We start from the raw sequence: 27,942 nt of genomic DNA on the forward strand, positions 1-27,942 counted from the left end.
TGTTTATTTGTGGACCCACGCACCGTTACCTTGACAAAAAAAGTCAACAACTGTACTGTACAGACTTAGGTAAGTATTAGCTAAAATGGAAAGATTTTTCCAATGAAATGGCTACTTGGAGATTGATTATTCGTTTGAACAAACAATTTGACAGACGCAGGTATCCATTGACTGAACACCGCCTTCAGTCTACAAGTTATTCACTTGTTTGTGTAGCAGCTAAATTACACATGTTAAAATGTTCGGATTTCCGCCGAACACCTGCTCACGGTAATGAAAGTGTCGGAGAAGAAAGACGTTCGTTTGGATAGCTTCTAGATTCGCCACCGCAGGGTTTACGGAAACCACATATAACGTTACCTGTGGAACCCATATGCATTTCATTAGCGGTTGACAAGTTTTTATCACATTGTTGTCAACTCCTTGTTTTTCTAGTTGTTGTGAGACGCGAACGCTCTTTAGGCAGGAAGGGATATGGGTAAAGTACCTGATTAGACCCATTTTAGCGTATCGTATCCCCCGTGCGTAAGTATAGACGTACTCTTAACAGGTGCAGCTGGCGATAGATCCGTCCGTTAACACAGGTCGGATGTTTACCTGGTGGCCGCAGGTGCGCTCAATCTGAGATCTTAACCAAAAATCTATCGTACTGCAACTTTACACCTCACTTCGACCGTCCAGATACCTCTTCTGATTGCTTTTTTCAGCCCCTTTCCCCGCTAAAAAAGAGACAGCAAAGAAAATGTCGTCGAACTTTGATGAGACTACATCTAATGCCGTGGACCCACATTACTCAGTTTTTGTAAGCTGTTATACAACTGATTTTTTTTATTCTTTATTTTGCACATATTTCAACAGGTGGCAGGATCACAGTTAAGCTCGTGGTTCCAACGATCGCCGCGAGTTGCTAACTGAGACCTTGGTCAAATCCTGGGTTGGGAACATCTAGGTTGGGGCTGCACCCGTCTTTCAGAAGGGACGTCAAATGGTGGTCCCATTTTCGAGGAGGTGCCCCGAGAACGTTAATCAGAGGGGCTAGCAACCCCTCCCTGTAAAAATATACGCTGCTACTGCAACATCAATGAAACCTGCTGCCCCGTGTTACCACTGGGCACTAAAAGGAACGGAAAGAACGAACGAACGACATTAAGCTATTGCACTGGATTGTGCTGGGGAAGATGAAAACCAACATGGTCTATACGAATGCTTCCCCCTATTTCCAAATAAATATCATGTATCAAACAGTATACTAGGTGGACAACCTAGCAAGTCCCACCATTAGGTGTGTTCCATCGCGTGCTGAACCGAATGTGGGCTACATATATATCTTTGATTACTTTAATACGTACATAACAGATTTTTTTTTCATACTAAGCAGGTACTTGGTATAATATAAAGTGTGCTTCGCGGCACAGATGGACTGAATCGACGGACGCAAATACACTGATGATTATTTATTGCACATACAAGATATCCTTCTTACTTGTGTGTTGAACATTGTTATAATCTCTGTACAATTTGGTCGATAATAATTTTTTGTAAGGAATTACTATATGCAGCAGCTGTACAAGTCTCTGGTACGACTTTTTCCTGAATGGAAGATACAGACTTTCGTAGCTATCTTACAAGCGTTTCAATGAAAGAAATACGTTCTATGATCATACAATAGATATCTAACAAGCAGACTTGCAAAACAGTCGATATTTAGTGGTGTTTGCATGTTACCAGACTAAGCCAAGCGTTCAGAGTCCTCTACTTGTTACCTTACACAAATTCTCTTATTTTTCGCTGTCAAAACGATTCAGATAGCCGAACAAACGAGTAAAATCATCTTCGGTGACACTGTAAAGTTTTTCACTCTAAAATCCATGCCTTATCTTAATATCTGTTATAAAATAAATCTACGTCGGGAAATAAAGGCAGTTTGGAAAAACAATTCGACCTATATAACCGTGCTAAAATGTCTTTTTCCTCTTCACAATCTACTATATACAATGTACATCACTGTAACGGACTTTTACTATCAACCAATGAGATACCCTGCTGACCACGTGACATTTTCAAAACAATAACTTATTTGGCACCAGTGCTCTTTCTCTGTCATTACATGTAAATAATTTTGGTAATATGTATATGCTACAGGATAGCTAATACTTTACAGTATTCAAATTCTTTTTCTTTTACTACAGTGGAGGATTTTGTGGATCGTGTGGTGTGTCTTGTTGGTGCCTGTAGCGAAGTAAAGGAAAAAATTGATGAGTTCAAAATAGTAGCAAAAAATCACGTCTTTTGTGGATAGACATTTGCGTAAAAACATACATCTTCGTTTATTATTTCATCATATTTGTTACACAACTGGGGAAACAACCAAGATAAAGCTACTCATTGTTATCAGTAGGATAAAACAAATACAAACGACAAAACAAATGAATGATCCTCCAAATACCTAGATGAGAATATCCTGTGCCGCCGCTATCCACAATGGCACCACCTGACATCGTTTTCTTCTGTAACAAAAATGCGACTTCTGATTAGGGTGCGGTCACATTCGGCGTAGGCCGTGGTAAAATTCTGATGTCGTAGAGTTTTCAACCTGGCTATAACAGAACCAACCGCTATTCTAATAAATGATCTAAGCGGTCACATTCGTCGTAGGCCGAGGTACAATATTGATGTCGTAGAATTTTTAACCTGGCTGTAACAGAAGCAACCATCGTACTAGTAAATAATCTAAGACAGTATTTTTCCGTAACAGGACAGTTGAATAGTGTACGACATGTGTACGACTTAGCCTGAGTACCAGCCTCCGTAGTGACCGCTGGCTCAAAAAAATTCGCTTGCTATCCATGGTTAGCAAGCGAATTTTTTTGAGCCAGCGGTCACTACGGAGGCTGGTACTCAGGCTATGCAGGACTAAGAATGCTTCCAGTTTTGCGATCGTACGACGTTTTTAACCGGGCCATTAAGACGAACGATGCTAAATGAGCAACGTCTGATAGGTAAATGTCCCTGCAGCTCCATTTGTCAGCCTTTTGTTTTTGCGCAACTAATGTTTGGTGTTCGGCTGTGATTTAACTGTGAAACGGGTACATGCTACCGTTTCATACGTAATTCTCCTCCTTCAACATGAATTTTTAGTCTTTTAGATATAAAATCCTTTTTTAACAAGTCTTGGTACAAAAGGGCATCACTGCGTAGCACTAGGCACAGGGATCTTTAGAGGGGACCTAATTGTACCTCCAAGATGTCACTTCAGCACTAAGGACAGACACCGCTGCACGAAAATGTTGTCCTTTGTAAACAGAATGACCGCGGACTTCACAACTCTTTGTCATCGGGTTCATTTTTTCCAACTTTTGGTGCACATAGAAAAGGACCTTGACACAACAGATTCTTGTTCAGCTGTAAAATACTGGTGGTACGTTGTTTCTGTCTACGTCGGGCCATTTCTTAACGAGTTACGCTGAAATGAGGGTTTTGACGGATAAGCTGACAGATTTCTCAGATGCAGATTCTAACACAAACTAGCATTTAGGCACAGACAAATAATGCCGATTCCATGTCCGTAATGATATTTTACGACAAGGCCATAAAAAAGAGACTAAAAGGTAAAACTCATTACACTTTTGCCCCACGATTGTAAAGTTTGATAGGTGTCACAGCCTGTTCCAGCGACACGATGGGCCGTAAAACGCTTCGCAAATTGACACTCCCGCATCAATCATCCAACAATACAACAAAACTGTCATTCCGTCTCTGCCATCGTTGTAAAATATCGCTAGCAATCAGACCTGTAAAACTGCTTCTGGGGAAGTTTTACAGTGATATCCATAGAAATATGGTAGGTTTTACAAACGTTAATTGGAAGGTAGACCTATATAGTTTAAGCCAAGGAAATCTAGGTGGCGTGAGAAATTATACATGAACAAATAATGTCGTATTGATGGATAGTTGTAAATCAACGGGTCGTGCCCTTCATTAAATGCTGACATTGACGATAAGTTATCTTAATTTCTTAGCAGTATTGTGATACGTACCAAAACATTCATGGTACGTAGATTACATCGTATGTTCAGCATCTAACAGGTTGCCATGCAATGAAAAGAACATCCTGTATGCCGTATTGCTTTTGCTTGTGGCTGTCTTAGGTACAAGTTACCTACATTTAGTAAATGCCTCATGTACATATATCTGTTCAATATGCTTTGACCCCGTTGCATTACTTTGCGTATTTTCTACTCGTGTTGAACGATTAGGTTGAAAGCATGAGCATTCATCCATGTCCCATAGCATATGTATTAACTTACTTTGGTAAATTGTTTATATTTAGGCATTAATAGAACAGAACTGATCGAAAATCCATGTAGACTCGACATACTCTGTTCGAGTGGCTGTCAGCACAATAGAAGGGAAAAGAAGAAGGAAAGTTGTCCTACCTTCACTATACATAATGCCTGAGCGTGTGTACAGAGGAGTAGGCCGTCTGAGGGAAGTACGGGTACCTCTGTATGTGGAGGGGGTGGAACGGGGAGGGGGCGGACAACATGGGGATGGGGGCGGGGAGAGGCGAGGGGCCATGCGGCAAGCCGGGTATCCCCAGCGCCCCGAACCCCAGGGTGTGGGGCAGAGGGTGCGGGAGGGGTGAGGTCAGGCTGGACGTGGTGGCCGTGACGGAGGGGTTGATGGGATGGGGAGTGATGGGAATGGGGTGAGAGGAGTGAGGGTAGTGAGGTAACGGGGTGAAGGAGGGGGAGGGCCATCCTCCACCGGACGTGCTGGGGGACGTCAGGCCGCCTTCTGGGAAAACAACATGGCGTAAATTTCACTTCACATAACGAGATCAAATCGAAGCATTCTCTTTGTGATCATCAAAATAAAGTGTAAGCAAATCATGAACCCCGTGAGACGGCAAACAGTTCCCTTCTTGCAACAGCAATTATACTATTTGTTACGAAATACGATTTCTAATTCTTTACGCAGGTGGAGGTCTTAAAAAGTGTCTCGAAGATCGCAGGATTTCCTTCCTAATACTCTGCACGGACCGGTCTCTCATACGCCTCCACGTACCGGCATAGCGCCAAGGCAGAACGGTCCGTGTCTAAGACGCTCTAAATCCACTAATAAAGTCGTAAGTCGGGCGTCTTAAGCGCGTGTTCTAAGTGTGTAACAGGGTATCAAGGCGGTTCTTACCGGAGGATGAGGAGCTAGAGAGACGAGGACTTTTCCTGGGCGGTTCTTCCTCGGCATAGGCCCGTATGGGTGAGCGCGCGTACCGGTGTTCCTTCAGCATGGTCTCCACGCTCTCCCTGCAGGCACGCCAAGAAAGGTCACTGTCGGGAGGTACAGAGGGTTTATACGCGTGGAAGCGGTGGCATCAACAACCAGGGAAAAGCGGGCAAACTCGTTAAAAAAATCTCAATTTTCTTAAACAGTGATTTGTAGAATGTCCTGAAAAATGCGAAGTCATATTTTGTGTAAATGTGCTTGATTCCGAGTCAGAACTACCACAAACAAGGGAACGTTTAGATATAATTTTGCTGCTAATAATTGAAGTACGTGTGAACTGTCAAACTATCACATGCGCGCACATTCTGGTTATGATTAGATACAAGCATGTGTGCGCTTATGGAAATCTAAATCACATTTCCTTCAAAATACATAGATAGAGACACCGCTTCCACCTTGTCATGTATTCAGCAAATCAAAGAATCCGCACATCATAACAAACACAAAATATAGACATACAAACGTAGCTACATTGATTAATAAGAATAAGCACACAGCGGCTACATCCCCGTCATTTAAATACACTTTTCGTAACAGAGTTTGACACTCATAACCATTTCATAAACATTATGAAACCAAAGTTCCTCATTCACATGTTGTACTTACAGCATTTTAAAATGTATTCATATTTATATCCTGGGTACTATCTACAATGTACGCCACAGAAAACGATGAACGTATTTTGGCCTGTGGCCAATGTTGAAAAACTACCAGGAGAAAGAGAAGTACTAACACTTGTGTGTCGTTTGACGTTGTTAGGAAAACGTTATAACAAGTCGTAGGAAAATGCTTGAAATATATTCGCTACCAAAATGATCATAGAGTCGAAGTCCTATAGATATATCTTTTAAAGTCCAGAACAAACCGATATACAGCAATGTGAAAATGTTTGTGGAAAGAAAACATATGTGCTTCTTATGGGTAGTACTGACTGAGATTGTAAAATGCATTTCAATGGTTTGGCAGAAATCAAAGATAAGACATAATACTAAGGGGAGTAATGAGCCCAGGTAATTTTTGAAAATCGAAAGAATGAAGAAATAAAGTTTATTGCTCGCGGTACGATGTATAGCAACAACTATTAAAACAACAATACTACAAGGCTAATCTAGCCTACATTTAGGGCTGCAAAATACTAACAACAGTATATGGGGGTACACTGTAGTCATGTATGGATGATTCGATCTCGCTTATGGAATTAACTACAAAGAAATTGACCTGTGTGCGCTTTACTTTCGGTTTATTGATTTCACAATTGTGTTGAGTTGTATCGGGCGACCCGGGGCAACCCTGAGGCCAAACCGCGCCCCACACCCGTACTCTCCAGCAGGTTTCCGTCTCTCCCCCACATCCACACTCTACATTCCCGCAAAAGCCCGGACTTTCAACAGTTCTATGCGGTATAAATTAACAGTTGAGTCTGGGTGTCTGGCGGGACCCACGCGATGACAAAAGCACGAAGTGGAGCGTGTGTTCCCACGGCACGGTTTCCTCTGCGCTCACGGCTAGGTCAGCCGGACGGCGGGCAGGGTGTGGTCTGACGAGCTATGTCTTCATTATCCACGATACTTTCTCAATATTCAGTTATTATCGCATTTCAATTGATGAATCTCTATGTGGGGGAATATTAATGGTTTCTGCGATGATACAACTCAAAATTTACGATACATTTTCTTAAGTTGGAGAAAAGAGGAAGTGTTTCTTTCGCAAAAAAAGGAAAGTTGTAGAAAAAAATACTTGATAATTTTTGTTATAATCATATGTGATTGAATATGAGGAATAACTTGTTTAAAAGTTTGGAAAGACATTCATTGAAGAGTGCCGATGAAGAACAACTATTAGAAGAAATAGTAATTTCTACTAACATAATTTCGCCTTGAGACATACCTCCGCCACTGAAAAAATGCCACTGGAACGACCCTCAGTATAATGCACTCCTGTATATCTAACCTGTACCTACACGAGGGGTGCTGCACTAGAGATCTCTCAAACACACTTGTAACTGTAAAAAAAAAGTAACGGATAAATGTAACCCGGAGGATAAATGTTAATGATTACTTGTTACTTTTTTTCTGGTGCTCGCGGCTGCCATTTTTTTCGGCCCGGTCCAGCCAGGCCAGACGCCATGCCTTCTCTGTCTGTTAACGCACCAACACGGTGACATAATTGGCAAGGTAGTTCGATACATGGTGGTTGGTATAATATAACACTTCCCAAGCCTGTCCGATTTCATCGGCTCCCGGTCGTGTTTACATTCCTTCTGCTGCGATATCAGTTGTGTGGAGATTGTGTTGTTTAATCTCGACCTGAACTGAGAACTCTCTCCGCGCACTGGGAGAGCTCGAGAGAGGGAGAGAGAAACTCTCCGAACACCGCTCCCGAGATGTTCCGATTACAACCTCCCCACCGCCGTGCTGACTAAAACTCTCCAGGCACCAACATTTGAGGAGGAGTGAGGAATGTTAAGAGTCAGAAAGAAATGAAAACTTGTGTGTTGTGAGAGAAATGTGGGGGTCGAAATGCCAGCGCCCGGATTTTTGTGTTCTGGTTGACTGCATGGAAGTGATAGGAACATTGTCCCTGTACAACCGTCAAAACATCAGCAAAGACATTTCACTACATATACATATATATGTAGCTGTAGCTGTAAACGTTGACATGCATGAGAAAATCGAAGCAAAATGTGCGGGTAAAAGAACGTCAGCTACAAAGTATTTTCAAAAGAATATGGCTGCGTAAGCGAAGTGTACAGCAACACCGCAGCAGCCGAAGGGATCCATATGGCGATTTTTCAACAGAAGTCTGGATTGCGGAAAGCTAGGCTGGAACCACCACAGTGAGTGAATACCAAGGGTGGCAGAAACGGTCAAGATGTCGCCAGTGTTTGCAAACACGGCAAAGGATTCCAAGCCCAGACAACCCGGCATCTTTAAGGTTCCCCCAAATACCTTAGTGTCACCACCGTCTTGAGCAAGTTCCTTTGTCGGGACTTCCATTTTAATAAGAAAAAAAAGAAGATGCGTACAGGTTGTGCTTGTAGGTTAGTTGGCTTTTTTTCTCTTTGCGCGTGATGCAATATTTGAAGGACATGTTAACGCATCTAGACGTGAACGGGAAAAGAGAATTGGCCATACAGGCCAGTTTTGAACCACAATTGGAACCGATTACCATTAAATTTCAGTTTTGAACCACAAGGAAATAGTTTTAACATTACCATTCAATTTCTTTTGGACCTATTGGCCTTTTAATGATGAAAGCGCAGTGAAACAGCTTTCATCGCCGTTTTGTGGCGTCTTTTGGCCCAAACGTGAAAATGTGCGAAGACGGCTTGAAAAGAGCCTAAAAGTAGTGATGTCGAGAAGCCGCGATGTCTGTTGCGGTGAAAACGCCTGGCTGACAAGAGAAACTTTCGTCACATGGGGAAAATATGTCCACAGTTGGTCGGTGTTGAACGCCGGGGTCAGGAGCTGTGGAAAACGTCAGTAACGCTCGTTCTAAATTGTTTGGTGTAAGTGGTGAAATACAGGGGTGTCATGGCGGAGTAAGGACGGAACCACGCACGTGTGAGGTACAGAACCCGGGTGGGAGGCCGACATCTCAAACCACGGCCTACCGCTTCAGAATGACAAGCCAAGGAAACAACTTTATCTCAGCGATAGCACAGGAACGTAAATGGGGCATTTCCAGCTCAACATGACCGATAAGGGACGTAAATCAACGTCAGAGCGCAGATTGCGCCAGAAGTGATGCGGGAAGACTTCAAATGCTCCATTTTCTAGCTCAACATCTGCTTCACTTGACCCGCTCGCCTCTTGCTCGTGGAAGCCTACCAACTCTTATTTGTATCAAAACAACATTCGGAATGAAAACGGGGCTTAAAGGGAGCGACTTCGGCACCAGGAAACGTCAGCTACAATGACAGACACGACGCTTCTGTCCGTTCCAATTTCCAATTCTCAGGATGAAGTGTTCACATAGGAGGCTATAAGAACGCGTGTGTGTTCTGCTTTTCCCATTACGTTCCGAGCACACCACACTTTCAGTAGTGTCCAACCCATCACAGAACATCATCAACAATTTCCCCTTAGATTATAGTCCAGATTATACGAGCTGTGGCCTCTAGAGTACGATTCGCTGAGCACACACATAGCGGCCGCATTCCCCACTATCAGCACTCGGCGTTTGTCACTCACGGGCGGGACATTAACAGTTCGTTAGGTACGGAACACATCGGGAATGTCCGTGGATTTATAGGGCGCGAGGAGCGATGGGTGGACAGCTCAGAAATAAACAAAACACCAGAAGCAGGAGAATGTCCACAATTATCAGGCCGCCATGCTGACAGCTATATGGATCTTTGGACGATTCCTAATTCCTTTGTCACTCTTACTGAAGGCGGCCGAAGTTAAAAAGTTCAATAGAAACAAAAACGTCCGAGAAAATATGTGTTTATTGTTTACTTGTACTCTCTACATACCTCTATGTTTCCAATCTACATAAATACCTAAGCATATGTATTTTGTATACACACTGTAATCGTAGCTGTATGCTGTGAACGCTAGCGGTGAAATTATGACCACAAACTGACGACTAATCAAACCAAAATCCACAAAAAACATATAGTTTAGACAGTTCAATCAGGTAAATAGTGTTTGAATTCTAAAAGTGTAATAAAATTCTAAAAACGACACATTAGTATTGATATACTAACCTTTCTATGTCCGTGAGGCGAGACGAGTCGCGGAACCCCTTGGCGAATGGGTTGCTGTCGATCTTCAACTTTGTGATCTGGAAGTAAGAGTCAGATATCTGTCACAAAACGCAGCACCAAAAGACAAAAATATAGTTGATGGGATATAAGAATAGGTTAGGGACGTCCTCTCATAAAGCCGGGGGAGGGCCATAACTCAAGTACGTTTTTAAAAGATCCCACCACACTTATCGCAAAGAGCAGGGGTCCTTCCCAGTGTGAGAAGATCAAACCTTACAGCCTAGTCCTACGCAGCTCGTACCTGCTGCACAAAACGTGTGTGCTATGCCTAAAGGCGAATTACCGGTTATACGAAACAAACAAATAAACAAACAATGGTAGAACCAAAACACCAAAAAGTTAGACAATGGAATCTAAAAATCGTTTTGATAAAGGCAAGAAATCCAATATGATAGTCAGCGAAAACGAAAAGACAACATTGCCATCGTCTGTCCGGTTGGACTGAATTTGAATCATGCATATTTTCCTTATCAATTCAACGTTTGAGCCAAAAAGTTATTTTTGATTTTGAATTGATTTAATTTGATAATATTCGGCGTCATCAGTTAAACCTGATTTTTAAGATATCTGCTTTCCACTGTATGCTAGCGTCGCCGCAGTCGTATTGTCCGTTTGACTTAGATGTAGAAAATATGCAAAATTAACAAACAAGGACGTAAGAAAACATTAAGATCAATAAATACAGATCTAGAGTTGATTTGCGTTAAATTTCGTTTGCTTCGTGTCTCTTGTAAACATTTGAGTTTCTCCTGACAATTTTGCTCTGTTATCAAAAGTTTGAAAGCTGTGGATACCATAGTGTGCATTAAGGAATACGATCCGATTAAAAAAACAGAAAAAAAATGACAAAAATCAATCTGAAAAGGTTAAAGAGAAGGAGACATAAGTGTCGGACGTGACGCGAAATTGAATTGGGGCATGGAAAGGTAAAATATTCTAAGAAGAACGTCGGTCGGTAACGTGAGAAGGGAGTTAATCAGGGAAAAGCTGGCTGTTTGTGCAGAATGGATATTCTCCGGGCCTCGTGCGCACCTGATATTACACCAAAAACCTCTCCAGTTCCTCTGTAAATATATTAGCACAAAGCCTTTGTTCCCGTGGAAGTTGTTTTCTTCTTGGATGGAGCTTTAGTGCCACCTACGCTAGTTTCATTCTTATCGAACAACAGTGAAAAGAAATATATATTCTCTCATTTTCTTATACCTAAAGTTGATAGAAAATATAGCTTTCAAGCGAAAGATTGAAAAATGCACTAGAGATCTAAAGAAATGATGGTTTCCAACAGTACAGCTACTTGAGAGAGTTGCGCCTTGTACGAACGCCGCGAGCGCTACTGGCGGGACGTGACTCCCTCCTAGCCGCCCGGTAGCCTCATGATTTATACAGTGTAGCGCTGGTGGTAATAACGGGAAAATGATGGCCTCTTTAGGATCAGAGACGTCCATAATTCATAAACGGGAGATAATCGAATCAATGAGCAGCACCGGTCCACCACATAAGTCACGGCAGTTCTGACGGCCATGTGTGGACTGCTCGCCGAGAAAGCTCGGATTGAACCACATGTTCTACACTTGTCTTTGACATTGTAGAAAAGGTGCTTCCGTATGTTGTCATTTTCAAACAATATTGGTTTCAATAACGGATTCATTTGGAATTGTTATTTTGTAGTTTGTAGTTGACAGTACGAAAGTCGCTGTACGTTTTTGTATCAATAAAGCTTCTGATTCTACGAAAAATATCAATTAAGAGTGGAAAAAGAGTACTACAACTAGTAAGGTATCATTTTTGGGTGAAAGAAAACTTGAAGCGCGGTGAATTTGGGATAAAATGAGCGCGCCACTAGCAGCGGCTGACCACATCCGAGCCGTTAAGCGGTCATTCGTTTTATCATCGATTTTCAAATTGGTCAATTTGATGAACGGCCGGCAAACGGTGGTAATTCTAGACGTATCGTATATTCGTGTTATGTGGTACAGAATGATTGAAACAGTATATGTAACACAGAGATTGTCTTAAGAAAAAGATGGCGGCCGTTCAATAGCATATAGTATCTCAAGCATTTCTACAAGGACGAAACCATCAATACAGTACACACCTATACATGATACGAAATCCATCAAAGAAACGTTACACTAATTGTGTTTTCTTTTACAGTTCTCTTCGGTGAATGTTTCGTTTGTCAAAGCTTATGATCACCGGCGACGGGTGTTCGAAACGAAATACCAATTTCCAACAATACAATATAGTCCGTATCCGCTACGAAATCTGCAATTTCACATACCAAAAAAGTGTCTTATATGTTAAGAAATGTAAAAAAAATACACAAATGTGCCGATACAGACTTCCGTGTTTATAGGAAAATCGAAAAAGAGAGCCGAAATCCCTGTTTCTTCATGTTGCTTGTTTTTCTCATCCATAAACAGTGTATTATAGAGATCTGCATTGATATATATATATGTACCTTAACCCAGATATAGGTTAAGAGAAATATGTTTTCAACATATCAAGAAAACGGCATGAATTATCGCAAAACGATATCAAACAAATGAAAAAGAAAGTGAAATTATATCATGTACAGTATATAGTATACCATGAACTTACCAGTTGGTTTTGGTAGGCGGTAACTGCGGTGAACATGCACTCCTGGAAGACAAATGTCTTGAACTCCTCTGAGTTGAGGTTGAGAAGAGACGCCGTGTGTTCCTTTTTCTTGATAATGTGCACGCGCGGCTGGTAACGATGCATCGAGTTCAAAATGATCTGTTTGGGGAAACAACACAAAAGTTAGAGAGTTTATCATGAATATGTAAATGAGTTGTTTTATTCAATTATGACAGTTATGCTTTTAGCATAGCTGTATAAGTAAACACGGCTATTGAATATAGTAAGTAAAGGCATTGCGTTTTATTTTTACAGTTCTCGAATACAAACTTGGGCCGCCACTCAATTATTTTTTTGATGATACTGTACATAGCACAGCTGAAAAATTTTGAAGAATTTTTAAAATAGTAGGTAATGAAAGTTCCAATATCTCTATAGTGTTTATTGGGAAAAAGAATTTGATGAAGCGACGGGTAGCATTGTTTTCAGTACGCAGCATAAGTGAATTCTAAGAGGAAATGGAGGCTGGGACCTAGACTCTACCAGCCTCCGCGGGTCGCTGGGAAAATAGTAGAAATTGGCCAAATAGAGTCAACTGTATGAAGGGAGTCGGCTACGGAGAGAGGGTGCGAATGTTACCCTCCATGGCCAAAGTCCCCCGGCAAATGTTCTCCCTATAGCCGGCGCGATTAGTCTGGTAGAGACTAGCTGCGACCGCTGAGCGACCAAAGTTATGACAGATCGCTTAACGAATTTCATTGCTGAATGACTAATTCTCTAAAGTTGTGTGTGTTTTGTGATCTTTTAAATCATACTTAACATCGTGCATCATATTCCGATCATGAAATTAATGGTCACACAAATAAAAGTTTGGTCGCTGTACGGTTGCTCAGCGATCGTAAAACGGGGGCAACACACAACAATCTGAAGCCTAGAAAATTTGCTACCACTTAGCCAAAGCTTAACGCAATCACCATAACAATAGATTTTGTAAGTATCCTCTTATTTCGAATGAAGTAATATTTCTTAACTATTAAGAAATACGTCAATGCAACTCTTCCCAGTCCTAATACGATATTGGGAGTCGGCGCAAGACTCGAGGCGCTGCATTCGGTGCACTCAGTCTCTTGAGTGCTGTTTTCAGTACGGAAACTAATAACGAAGAATGATAACTAATAATGAAGAAACAACGTACAGTGTGTTATCAAGAAAATGTACTCGGAAATGAACGCGTTTCACGCGTCAACAACGGACAGAAACTTTTCAAACATGTTTTGAAGAAAATGCAACAAAAGTAAAATGAACGGTTAATTGCTAAATTGAAAAAAGGAAGACCCACAGCCTACATGTCACATGTATGTATGTAGCTTAGAATCATATATAGAACCGCATGCCTTGGTAGCTATAGCGAATATTTCAAACAGACCATCATCAATATTGTTATGTTGATGAAATAGATCGCGAACACCACTAATTGTGTTGGAAGTTCTAAACGATCATATCCCGAATTGACATATCGCACAATGTCAATGTCGTTTCCCACGTTTCTACAACTCATTCTTTTTTTGTTATTTCTGTCAAGAAAAACCGCTTTATACACAAAGGCCATACAGGGCGATACTATAAGAGCTAATCAGATACTGTACATTGTACATTTATAGCTTCTTGGCAATGAAAATAGGCATACCACAGAGAATAAAATAGTAAAATAATCATATCCCGCTATCTTGTCTGAGCCTCCGCTCTTATAGAAACAGACAGGTCGCTTTGTTGTTAGGGAAAATAAATGTCATGACCCTGTGCGGATACGATGTTTATCAGTGCTGCCGTGATTGGATCTTGCATCCATAACGCGGACTATGAGCCGAAAATGACTCCTACATTCGGTGACAGATTCAGACAGACAGACAGACGGGAGTATCCCGTATACTATACTCACATGGCCGTGTTGGTCCAGCTCGTTGTTTGTGAGTTTGAGCTTCTCGAAAGAGACGATCTGTTTCTGGAGCTGCTCGCCGGTGAAGGGCGAGTCGGGGTGGACGTAGAGGCGTGCGGGCTGCGGCGGGTCGGCCTTCCCGGCCACCAGCCAGGAGGACCGGTGGTAGGCGTACCGGTACCGCTTGTTGTCCACGGGGATGATGTCCATCAGCACGATGTACTTGGCGTCAGGGTCCACCCCGGAGAACGACACCCTGATGGTGGGGAACATCCTCCTGTCGACATAAAAATAATAACATATCTCAGTTTATTTGCAAGTTCATGCCCGAGTGCTAATTGCAACATGAACCACGTATATGAAATTGTATATAAAAAGGATACAGACAGTGCAAGTAAACAATGCTAGTTAACAATAGTGACAAGTAAAATAAGTGATTATTCTGAAACTGCTACGGAATACAATATAAGCTTTTTGTATCAGCTTTTTATAATAACAACATGAAGATTTCTGACAAAGGACCCGATCACATTCGTCGTACGATCTTCGTACGATCGCAAACTGAGGGTGGTATTGGGATGATCGTGCATGTGTCATACAACACTCAGCTGTTTTATTACTGGAAATGCTGTCTTTTATCCTTATCGGTGGCTAGTTCTGTCACAGTCTGCCTGAGAATCCTACGACATCAAAGTCGTACGACGGCCTATGACGAATATGACCGTACCTATGCACGCATGTATGTGTCCCTGAAGCATACAGACTCAGACACCTGACTGACCCAAATTACTCCCTGACCGTTGGTTCGTCAAGGCAGAAGCATCAAAATGACCAGATATGTGCCTGATAAACCGGTTAGATAAATAAAATACATATAATACAATAACCAATAAATGAACAACATCCGTAAGTTCTTATCATACGGGCTAGGTGATAATACTGTAAATATAACATATGGTCTATGCAGATTTTCCTCCGTACAGAACGGAGAAGAAGATCAGTGACTTAATCTATCGTCCAAGAAGAATCAGTTAAATTGTGGTGCCACATTTTGGTGCAGTTGCACTGGTTCATTCCCACCGTGAGGACGGTATGTGCAAATCAGAAATATAGTTGTCTTCACCATCAGCACATCGCGAGATCATGTTTGATTATCAAGTTTCTTCAGACATTCTTAAGTCAGAATCATTCTGGCGTGACCATAACTTAACCATGGCCTTTAACATCCACGTCACTAAATACGTTTCAAAGAAGTTCCCGAGGTGACACAAGGGTCTAGGCGACTTTGTTTTCCAGTTATCATGGATACAAGCATTTACACAAAGCACTGATTGCCACAAGAAAGCATGGTATTCTCGGATGACCTTTCGCTATGGGTTCCTCTGTGAGCTTTGCTGCAGACGCTGTCATTTCATCTGGATCTTCAGCGAAAATAATCTCTAAATTACCTTTAACTTAAATGTTATGAGTCAATAGGAAGCACTGAGTGAGGTTTAAGACATTTTGGTTCGTCCGTATTTGTAAGGCTCTTAAATGTCAGCACGTTTGCAGTCGGCAATATCGACCCACAGGCCAGATTTGACGTGGATACGGAGAAACGCGAAGAAATCTGGCATGCATATTTAGGTGTACTCGCACACGGGACTGAATGTTATATAGATTTTATATTTTCCATTTTTTAGGTGTGTTTTGTTGGCTGGCAGCGTCAGACATGATGCACATGATAGCTATATCGAGCTGCACAAAAAAAAACAATGCTTACATTTTTAGAAGCAGGAAATATTCTTTTATAAGAATATAAGATTAATAAGAAAACGATTGCATAGATATCACAAAAATTCTACAGTAACAAACATGAATGAGTACATTTTAATGTTACTAATACCGACGACCAGGGTTTTTTTCCTCGACGGACACCTATTCAATTCCCGCAGATTTTTTGGCGATTATACCATGAATTTCACTTCTTTCATTCATTCATTCTATTCCATATCTCAAAACTAACATCACAAAAATAATATTCCATGCTTCATTTGACCTTTGGATATATCTGAGGGTAGATTATTCTTGAAGGACGCGTTGGCTTTCTGCCGAGCGGCGAGTTTCCTGCGCAAATGGGAAGAATTTGCCTGCGAGCGGCTGAACATACCTATTAACCGTGTGTGTGATAAATAAAACAATTACTACATCACAAGTCTATAGCAAACAATCGTTTTTAGGTTAACATTTCGTAGAAATATTGATTTTGTCCGGTGGCCATCATTGTTCTTTGATAGACGTAGAGAAAACCGATTTTTGTCCCTGTTGTTTTGTACATCAGCGAGCCTCTGTGACTACAATATTCGATTCCTTTACCTCCTAATGAGCATTGAATAACAGCAGATATTTTACAAGAGTTGCCGTGGTTTACTCTTAGTACACCTTAAGATTTGAAAATACATGCAGTAGTGCAGTATACTGATCTGTGCCAATGATATAGGTGATGGGCAAAACATCTATGGTGCTTCACATCTCTATTCACCCGTTGTAAGATGGCGCTGACTTATATAGCATGTTCACAACCGCATTTTACATCCCTAAATATCCCTTTTGCTTTACACTGAATACACACATGTGTAAAGGATGAAAAACTGCTTTTGTACACTGTAATTGGGCCGGTTCTTTCATGTTTCAGTCCTCCTCGGTCCATACGGATCTCGAGGCAAGTTACCCGGTCCAGGCGGCCGGGCAAAGCGTGTCATTTCGTGGAAAACAATAGTCAAGTGCTTTGGTTCACCATCAAGGAAGATCAGCACCGGGGTTGATGTTTGATAGTTCACAACCCCAAGATTTCTTGGTAGTAAAATGGCTCAAACTACGCATGGTATATACATTGTACAATGATGTACAGGTCCTTCTTGATGACAGATAAAACAGACAAAATATATATGTTGACAGATATCAAAGCGACCTCAGCATGCGAATTTGGTGACACCGACATTCAAATGTCCGTACAATGTCCGCACACTGTTCGTACAACATATCTCAAACTAAAAATGTGTTACGGAAAAAGAATATACGAAGAATTGCAATAGATGAGGAACATTAAGAAATGAAGCACCTAAAAGAAATGCTTTCTAGTTCATAAAACCAACACTAGTATTGTATTGGGTACGGACATATACCTAATGACCTGTGCAACGGGCGAAATCGAGTGAGTGTTGTTTCTAGCGATTAAGGTAAACCGTTTCGGTAATAAAGAGGAAATGAAATTTCTAACTTAGTTTCCTCATATACTCTGCGTACCGATTGCTATAGCAACTGCTGTAGGTATGTAGTACTATGTATACATGGCGTTAGCTAAGTCTGGTGATTTTGTCGGTACAACTTGAGCATGCAGACATGGCCGACGAAGCCACTGTTTTACTCGCACGTTGACCTGAACGATTCAATCGCTCACGGTTGTTTCGGCTTGCCACTAAAATCACGTTCTCTGTTTTTACGCACGGCCATGGATATATAGTATAGTCTCCTCTCGCAAAACTAATAAGGCTCAGTCCCTGTTGTGCTGTGAGAACTGTCCATCTCTCGGTAAATGTACACGCATCATGAGAACCTTTCCTTTTTTAGTCAAACTGGCGACGCTGCAAAACAATGGCCACAACAAGATACTGTCACGTCTGACAATTGAGAAAGGCTAATAGGAATTATACTTAAAATGCGTCAGAAGTACTGTATCATCAGTAGACTATTTTCACTACGACCAACTTCCAACCTTTTGGATAGGAAGTTGCTCGCCCGTCAAGTCGACTATAATACCACATCAGTAGAAGCTATCAGACAAGAGACGTTTTCACTTGTCGACTCACTATTCTAAACATATACGGCCCACCTTACGATACCTAGTAAAGATAGAAGATATGATTATGAATGTCGGTATAACTCAAAGATAAAGTCGCTACTCCAGGCAAAACTTTACCATATAGATTCTTACTAAAATTCTAAACCGTTGGTTATACTTTTCAGTTGCTTGCAGATTCTTGTAGACATAGGTCATGATTGAAAAGATATACCTAAACTCTCCTTCCTGACTTTCAGTTCATTCTAAGTTCGAGACAACTACAGCCCACCAGAGGCTACTTATAGGGGCAGGACAGGTCCCTGAGGAAGTGACCATACCTCGGTAATTCTCCAGCTTTACCCTGGTGCCCAGTCAAACCCCCTAAAGGCGTAAGATCATTCGCCGGGGGCTAGTAGTAGCATACCCCCTCTCACTTCTTTCAACAGTCGTTTTAGATTAGTCATTTCTTCAGAATATGTTACTCCGACATTCTTGTCGAAATGATATCAGAGCAAACATTATGCAATATTTCATAGAAGCAAGCCCCTTGGTTGAAGCTAGATGACGAGGTGGCAGCTCAATTCTACATCATATATCACCTTCTTACCAGTAACCGAGTCTTTTCCCATACACGAACAAACTGACTTAAATGTTACATACAAAAGTAGTAGTATGGTCTCTCCTGTGTCCCCTAAAACCCACTAAAACGCCATGGTGCAAGGCGATCAGTACCTAGCCTTTGACGGGAATCGACTAAATCGGTACTACAAACAGCAAAAAAAGGAAAAGAAACAATGACGGCAACAACATAGTGGGACCCGATATCATACGGGCTAGCCTAGTTCTGTCAGAAACGGACAGGTACTTGGTAGGATCGAATCAGACCCCTTCTCCCCCAGCATAGGGACAGATAAATCATACAGCACGGATCGGTCGTAAATCGCTAAGAACAGATTAGACCAGAGAGGCGCACGGATACAGTACTTATCCAGGGTGTATATAGGTAGAATTAACAGGGATGAAACTTAAGAAATTGTTGATCTGACCTAAAGACAAATAAATAAACAAATCAACTACAGGGGCAGAGAGAAAAACAAGTGAATACTTCAGCCCCACAAACGCGTACTTTCTATTAGCACAAATCTGGGACATGCGTGGACGGATTCCCTTGCGGGCTCTGGGGATCAAAGTCTCTAGTCTTGGCCATCAACCTCAGACTGAGTGCTGATTTTCTCCCTAAATCCAGTTTTGTTGTCCCCTTGTTTGTGACACCTGCCATCTGCTTCATGATTATGAAGGACTAAACTGTATATATGTATCCCTAACTTAACTGCTGTGTCTGGACGTCCACATGTTTGTGTGCGTATTTTTAGAGGAGAACATTGCTACCGTTTCACGCAAAAAGAAGACCATTTTGCGAACAGTTTAGAAACACGTTAACTCTGGCGGCCCACAGAGAATGCTTTCAGGGAGACCCCGGCGCCGTTTAGCTTAATTTTTGTCCGACAGGTTCGGCCGTCTTTGTACACGGATACGGTGACACTTTTCATTTTATAAACGAGAGGTATGATAATCGCCTCCTTTTGTACAAACATTAACTGGCTTTACATTAGAAAATGAAATTATATGACGGGCTTGCCGGGCATGGAAATCCCTCCACGATCTCGTGTGAAATATGGCGGAGCGAAGGGTCCCAAAAGACTTGCCTCCCGAACGTAAAAACGTCTCCCTTCATTATAGCGGAGATTTGTTACGATCTGCGGCGGCAGAAGACGGGGTTACACCGGCGAGAGGTGGCTAGACGCTGCGATGTCAGAACAGTATAAGCAAGACTAGTGTCGACCACCGTCCGCCAATTTTGTATTTCTGTAAACCAGAGTCTAGGGTTTTTTCTGCTTCAACTATGTGAACATGGGCTTCTTCTCTGTGATAAAGTAGCACCGTAAATGTCATATTTGGTTTATGTACGGTACAGAAAAATTGACAGGGATTTAAAGAGAATATTTCTTCATTACTATGTTTGACTGAGCAGCGCAACTGAAATCTGTCCTGTATATTTTATGGCGAGCCACAAGGACAGAGCTACACAGGAGAAGGCAGTTTGCTTTTTCCGCATGTGCCTAAGTAAGAGGTCGACGTTTTGTCATTGTTTTAAGCCATGTAAAATTTACTTTAAGATGATTAACATACTGAAAATGTTGCTTGTTCTTTTAGATATGATGTCTGGCCTACGTGGACATTCTGGGGTTTCTCCCTTCGCACACGCTTAGAGGCAACCATGCGTGTCTACTGTCAACAAAGACGCCTGTAACACTTCATGTTGAACCTTCCCGCACGCTCTGCCGGGCCTCACCGCGATGTCTGACGGAACGAAGCCGACTACACCCACCCGAGTCCTGCTTACCTTCCAGACTTTGTGATGATCATCTCCGTGCCCAGTTCGTGGAATTTATCCCACAGTTCTTTGGACTCTAGCTTGCATTGGACGTTTTTCAGCTCGGGGTTGCCTTCCTTGTTCTGGAGGTGGGAGCCGTCGGAAGGCGCTGGTGGTTCTGTGCTGGCAGACTCTTGTCGAGACTCGGCGGCGCTACCCTCCCTTCCTGCCCGCCCGCCGTCTGTGGCGGTCTCGGTGGAGGACGCCTCCCCGCACAGGGGTTGTGTGCATCCAGACTTCTCTACAAAGTTCTCTGTAACGTCGAGACAAACAAGAAAGAAAGAAGATAGTTTCAGGATTTACTCTTGCAATGGCCTTGAGTCACTGGCCCTGAGCTTGGACATTCTATCCCGGACCAGGCCAGAGGGCATGCAGTATAAAATATACGTATGTCCACGCCGAATCAGCCGGAGGCGGGGTAGTCTCCGCCCAAGGACCGGACCTAACTGACCCATAGCTTATCCAGTTTGTCCACAGAGCTAGCCCATAGATTGTAAACTTGTCAAAACATTGAAAGTCCACGGGACAGTAGTAATGGATAAAAATCGCCATTTACTGTTGCACCTATAGTATAATACGACAAGACCTTAGTACAGCTACACGGAAAGAATTATGCCAACCATCTTATAACATGTCACTTAAAACGTGGTAAGAACAACTATATGTCAATCATATACGTTCATACATGCGACCCATGAAAGCACCTATCACTACCTATTGCAGTAGGTCCGTTATGATCGCCTGAGCTGTCGTCTGCTGCTGATACAAGGGCGAGGGTTCGCGGGGACTTGGCTGAGACTGCGCCCGCCCCGGACACAGAAATACAGACGGGTAAGGGGAAATAGTAACCTACCCAGCGGCTTGATGGCTTCCTCTGGACTGTCCTTCTTTGTAGAGCAGGACGAAGACATGATCGCCGCGATGGAGAACGCATTGGCGCGTGAAGACAGTTGCGGCTTCGGCGAGGCATTGCTCTCCATACCGAGAGACGGGCGAGACCTCGGCGGTAAAAGTGTGTGCAGTCCGGGAAGACGAGATGTCTATCTGGGTGTGCGATGGATCGAGGTTTGAGTTGGTATGTTTTGGGTCAGTCTTTACACCAGTCACGGGGAGCAGTGAGGACGAGACAGGCCACGGGCTGGGTTTTGTTGCACACAGGGGTCTCACTCCACAGAGGTGCTGTAATTGGATCACAATTAATTTGATGGGCGTCGGGTAATCGCTATCAACAAGTGCAACGCTGACCAATGAGCGCGTAAAACGTCACGCCCGTTCAACGATTGCGTCAAATGCGCCAGTCCGTTTCCGCGAGTTGAGTTCCGCTTACCACGTTGACTGGGAATGTTTATATGTATTTTTTTCAAGCGAATCTAATAAGGAAAACCCTGTGCATACATTATGGCAGGCGGTCAATGACGTTTTGTTTATTTGGGCTGTGTTCAACTAATCAATGAGGCGTTTGCGGCGTTTTAAAACGGAACAAGCCCTTGAAAGACACAAGTAGGTATACATTTTGCTTTAAGAGTTCCGTACACTCAAAGTTGCTTGCCAAGCTTGTATAATTTCCCCATCAGTTGACACAATAGCAGAATTTTTAAAAAACGTTTTCATTTTTTTCCATGATCCCGCTGGTAATTATAGAAAAGTTTTACATACGACACAGAGAGTAATTTCACTGATACAATGCACTTAATAATTTCGTCTTTTATTTGAAATTTCTTAGACTGGCGGCTGGAATTAACATAGAAATGTTTCCAGTCGGTGGAACAGCGGCGGCTCAGAAGAACTGGGCGGTCAGACCGTGTGCTGGTGTTCGCCGCGGCGGTGTGGTGTGGCCTGGCCCCGGCCTGTCTGTGTCCGGGGCCCCGTGTTGTACTGTCTCCGCCGCGCCCTGCCTGACTCCGCCAGACCCACCCCCGAGACCACCCTGTGGTGACGCTGACGGCCAACAATGCACGTCTAATTAGATTTACCTCTACATGTTGTATCCAGTAATGCCTTAATGAACGGGCGGTATGCTGATACGCCTCACCAGCATGGAGGTCTAAACCCCTTTCGAATCAAATTTGGTAAAAAGCTCCATTTGTAGCCGATATTTGATACCGCAAAAGTAATAATCTAAAAGCAAACAGGCATTTTTGCACTTGTCATGTCGGCAGCATTGAGTAGAAGTAAATCATTGGAGATTAGAAATGCAAATGGCATTTCCAGAAAGATATATGTTACAGTAGGTATGACCTCTAGTGTATCATTGTACTATTAACCACTTTTGTGATGCTGGTAGGACTTTCTATGTATCGTTTTTCGTCAACATCCTTTTTTTCTATATAAAAAATATTTGTTGTATTTGAAGAGAAACTTTCGAACCATACAAATCCTGACCTGTCAAAATTTTATAGAGAATACCACAGCCGACGTGAAACGTACTACATATTTATATCAAATTATAGCAGGGCGTGCCCTCAGCTATATTTCTCACTCCTCTTCTCTCTCTCTCTTTCTTTCTTTCTTTCATTGATTCATTTATTCATTCATTCAATCTCTCCTTCACTCTCTGCTCTGCAAGAATGCTTTATGAAAACTAAGCGATTTTAGCCTGACTAATGAAAAGTATCAATTGCCATTGACGTAGCTACACGACGCACCAAATGTCACCACGCCTTCATGTTCTCTCCCCACCCAGGCAGGCAGCCAAGCGGCGTTTATTACCTTCACGGTTTACACAACAGTCGCTACGCAAATAAACCCCACCAGTCAAAGTAAACAAATTAAGCGATTAGCAACGACGTGTCGAGCGTGCGAGAGACCGGCCAAAGCTGTCGTTGCTCCGCCCCTGATCCCGTATCTCCCCCCTCCTACGGTGCGGAGTTTACGCCCGTCTCTCGACACGACTTCTGCCAGGACTTGGCGGGAAAGGCGCCCACTGACGACTGTGACGTCAAGCGCGCCAAAGGAACTAACACACAGCCAGACATGCCAGAGGGAGGCTTACGGACAATGATAGATGAGATTTGGGGGAGGGGGACAGATAGGAACAGACGCGACGAGAAGGGAAGGGTGGTCTTAGTATGGAGCACCATTTGAAGAACGACTTTGTAGAGAGTTAAACCAAGAGGGACCTTTGCGCTATCAAAGCGCTCACAAAGTGTTTTTAAAAAGTATGAGGTTTCCTTTTGTCCAGTCAATGAAAACAAGGCATAAACGGGAACTTGAAGTTACCTCGATTCACCCACAGTGGAATGAGTCAGCGCATGGTCAGACTTTACACCGTTTGACACAGTATCGGCTCGTGTTCTATAGTAAGTCAGCGACCAGAAGCCCCCTCTAGAGAAAGAAATACGGCAGTACCGTTCTCCTGTTCTGTGTAGGGACCCCGGGGGCATTCTGACAAACGGAGGTTTACGTTAGGCCTCGGGCTGGGCGCGTGCCTATGTTTACATTAGGCGATGCCTGGGGAGATACCATGGGAATCTGACAGTGTCCTTTCACAACTAGGGGATTCGACTGGTTAGCACACGCATGTCCAACACACAAAGTGGCCAAGATGGGAAATCGAGGAACAGTAGACAGCAAGTCAAGCGTATAATTGTACTATTTTAGTCAAGTCACACAATGCTCATTGCTCAACCGAATGATTACAGTGAAAATTGAAAAGACGTAGTTGTAGTTTACAATGGAGTAATGTCGAATAGATAAACACTGCAGTATGTTGTTGTAAACAAACACAGTTGATGTTATGTACATCACAAGGAGGAGAGGAATTAACAATTATAGATAGTGGCTATGAAATCGGGCGATTTGCGCACTGAGTGACGATAGAGACACGGGGCGAATGTGAATCACTGATTTGTGTTCGATGACTCGGCAATTAGTCGGGTATTAAAGTGTGTAAATTTTTAGTAATTGCACACTTTGTGCTGATTTAGCCGTGCGATGGCAGCGGCTGATACATACCAACACGGCCGTTATCGCTTCATTTTCACGGCGCCCCATAGACCAAGCGGGGCGGGCTGTCGTGGCCGCGGGGACTGATCCCGGTGATTGTCGGCAAGTCTTCCGTGCCCCATCATTCATCCACAAAAAGAGCAGAAAAAGTACCGGGACGACAGGACACACTATGGGGTCTCCACGGACACCGCTAATCCAATATACCCCTTTTCTGACGTCCCAAATCACGACCGGCTCGCTGACAAGACTTGATAGATGGATAAAGTGGACTCTGCGTCAATTCTGTATACCGGATAGTTAGTAGGCCAAAACGATTGTGACAATGGGATATATTTTTTCTTATTAGAAATATCTTGTCAAATGATACGGTAGACAAATATGTCAACTTAGTTTAGAACCAATGTTAACCGTGGATGATATTGTAGGGGTGGTGCTGGAATAACAGACTCAATGGGGAAAGTGTGGTTTCTGTTTTAATGTAGAAGTTAAGTTTGTCGATGAAAATATTCAGTAAAATGGAAAATATTTTAGAGAAGTCACCGTTTTGAATAACTTTTAGTTCGCTGTGAGAGCTTATATTCTGTTCGTGAGTTTGGGATAAACGTTCTATTCTCCACTATAAAACTAAAACTAAACACAGACACATCTCTATTTCAACCTTGAGAACTGTCCTCCCTCATGCCGTAAAGAAAGTGGGGAGGATTTGCAGCAAAGCGGGCGGCGATTATCGAATTTGAGAAGACGGGGGGAACATGGACATCGTCATGTCACCACGTCAGCCTCATCTGGTAATATGGGAGATTGGGGTGGCGCCGGCCGGATCACACCGCGCAATCCATCCCGCCAAATTTAAACAATTGATCCCGCTTACATTACGCGTATTCCACGACTTCTCTGTCTTTGTTCTGATCGCAATCAGCTGGGACAGAGGTTTTCCTTACTCTCCAAGCAGAGGTTGGGCGCCGGCTTGTTTGGACGTCTTTTCAGGCGTTTTGTCGAGCTTTCTATTTTGTCAGGTTTTCTTTTTGTCCGCCAGCCAAACGACTAAATAGCTAGCGGGCAAAAAGAAAACCTGACAAAATAGAAATCCCGACAAAACGCATAGACAGACGTCAAAAGCAAGCCTGGGCCAAACCTCTGCTTGGAGAGAAGGTGTTTCTGTAGCGTAAGCAACCGCCGGGCGTTTTGACGGGAGGAGCTCTGTGGCGCTTTTCTTTGTTGAATATCAGTCGGACCTCCCTCTGAGCGTGGGCGTACGTTTTGATCTTAAGGCGTCTTGAGAAAAGTTAAAGACGCGGATGGAGAGTTTGAAAGTTTGCGTAGAGCGCAGTTTGAGGTATTTAAGGTGAAAAGTTGGTTTGGTGGATTTGTCTGCGTTCTGCTGGTCCCTCCGATGATGTGTAAAGCAGGCCGATGATGGGCGCTTGTCGCTACAGTAATTACGACGCCGCCTCCACCACGCGTTATCGGCGATCTTATTAGATCAGCCGGACCCCACAGCTCGTGCCCGTTCACACAGAAATTGGATCATCGCCCACAAATGACATGTACATTGGACTTTCTCATGTACGCTCACAATCGCGGCGAGAGCCTAAGTCGGAAGCGCGTCAAATTAACGGGGAAATTGGGGCTCATCTCAGCGCCAGAGAATCCCCCGAAATTCGCCCAAATTAAATGGCATTACAGACTAATCGCGACACTTTACACCTAAACAAGGTTAGCCGTTTTTGATAAGCGGTCCTTGTGGTAGAACGTACAACTACCTGTATCAATATGGGCCTCTGATTGGGGGGATGGCATGCTGGGCGCATCGCCCAGGCGGACGGATGTCTGAGCGTCTTTTCAAGTTGGAGACAGGTAGTCTAGCTTTCCCAGCTCCAATAGAGATGATTGGCATACTTCCGTCAACAATCTCCACCGGCTATTGCATTATCGTCGTAAATCTGTCTTATGGTCTGCCCTGTTTAAAGCCGCCACCATTATACGTGATCGTAAAGATGACAGTTACGTGCGGGGAAGAGACGCCGCCACACAACACTGTAGGATACTCTGGCAGCACGAAAGTCATCTAGAGTAACCATTTTTTTTCTTTCGACCTGGTATCAAAGGAGAAAAGTTGTTTCAGCCCATTTATTTCACGATTTCTACGGGAAAAACATATGTAATCCAATATTTCCTGAGCCCCTTCACAAGGGTTTCGAAAAATGAAAAAAAAGTAAACCTCTTTACCATTGTGAATGTATATTATAACGTAGTACTGTAGCCGACCAGCTAGCTCGATCTTGCGAAATAAAAACCCCGCATATTCCGCGATGCACACAACAAAGCTATTGACTGAGTCTTACCTTAGTTTGAAGACTCTTCTTCTCGGTCACACCAACCGTCAGACGTGCCGTGCATGAGTCACACTAGTGCACTTCACACTTCTGTTTTATTGAATCAAATGACTCATGTTTCACGGCAGGTGTAAATGACTTAAGCACGGATAATGGGCAGACGAGCCCTCAGACTACTTAATTAATGAAGTAATATTAGACTAATATTTAGGCGCCGAAAACGTGTCAGTAATGGTGAAATATTTCTCGTCACTTTCTTGTGTCGTCACTTGTGAGATCCTCTGAGCTCAGGGTGGCGTCTGTACCGGTGCGTGTGACAATTGCTGCAGATACCTGCGGCTTAAACACAATTAAAAATACCCAGCGTGGTTCACACTCCTTCTCTCCTTTGATATAGACATTGAAAGCTTGTTAACGAGCCAAAAGACTCTTGGCGACAGTATTAGAACTTTCCCCACCAATCTTTTATCGCTGATTGTCTAGCCAAAATGTGCGGACTTCCAGACACGATCGAAGTCCTATCAAATTGTAATTCACCGAGAAATAGAAACTTGGGAATGATCGTAAATTTCCTGAAGTTGAGCTGGATGTTGGCGAGAAGAATAGAGCTGCGACAAACTGCGCTCAAAGCTGTCGGCCAGATGTCGACAACTGAAAGATAAAAGTGTGCACAGAGAAGTAGAATAGGTCGAATAGCGTGTAGTATACTAGTGTCGTGTGTTCTAACTCAAATGCATGTTTAAACTGCCACCAAAACATTGTAAACCGCTCGATTATCTGTCCATTTTATTTCACATATTACTGTGTTTT

General features: G+C 43.0%; 1 protein-coding gene across 3 annotated transcripts; it reads right to left on the reverse strand.

Moving 5' to 3' along the window:
• Positions 1–1,439: 1,439 nt before the first annotated feature.
• LOC136438988 (T-box transcription factor TBX20-like) lies at positions 1,440–22,115 on the reverse strand. Of its 3 annotated transcripts, none has more exons than XM_066434070.1 (9): positions 21,702–22,115; positions 20,819–21,101; positions 14,598–14,871; positions 12,659–12,817; positions 9,998–10,074; positions 5,191–5,306; positions 4,437–4,797; positions 2,447–2,507; positions 1,440–2,229 (listed from the first exon to the last, which is right to left on the reverse strand). In XM_066434070.1, the coding sequence occupies exons 1-7, from the start codon at positions 21,826–21,828 to the stop codon at positions 4,442–4,444; spliced, it is 1,392 nt and encodes a 463-aa protein (XP_066290167.1). In that variant the 5' UTR covers positions 21,829–22,115; the 3' UTR covers positions 1,440–2,229; positions 2,447–2,507; positions 4,437–4,441. The 3 variants fall into 3 exon arrangements, with proteins under 3 accessions (XP_066290167.1, XP_066290166.1, XP_066290165.1); XM_066434069.1 differs by having other exon boundaries at positions 4,437–4,794; positions 5,191–5,330; XM_066434068.1 differs by having other exon boundaries at positions 5,191–5,330; positions 21,702–22,111.
• Between the last annotated feature and the right edge of the window lie 5,827 nt (positions 22,116–27,942).

Source organism: Branchiostoma lanceolatum, chromosome 7 (genome assembly GCF_035083965.1).
Source record: "Branchiostoma lanceolatum isolate klBraLanc5 chromosome 7, klBraLanc5.hap2, whole genome shotgun sequence".
Taxonomy (NCBI): Eukaryota; Metazoa; Chordata; class Leptocardii; order Amphioxiformes; family Branchiostomatidae; genus Branchiostoma; species Branchiostoma lanceolatum.

Excerpts from the sequence above, each read along its gene's own strand:
- LOC136438988 (XM_066434068.1), bottom strand. The coding sequence starts at position 21,828 with ATGGAGAGCAATGCCTCGCCGAAGCCGCAACTGTCTTCACGCGCCAAT. Across the intron at positions 12,818-14,597 it reads AGCTGGACCAACACGGCCAT|ATCATTTTGAACTCGATGCA; the intron begins GTGAGTATAGTA and ends TTCCCCAAACAG. Across the intron at positions 5,331-9,997 it reads CGCCTCACGGACATAGAAAG|TGACCTTTCTTGGCGTGCCT; the intron begins GTTAGTATATCA and ends ACCTCCCGACAG.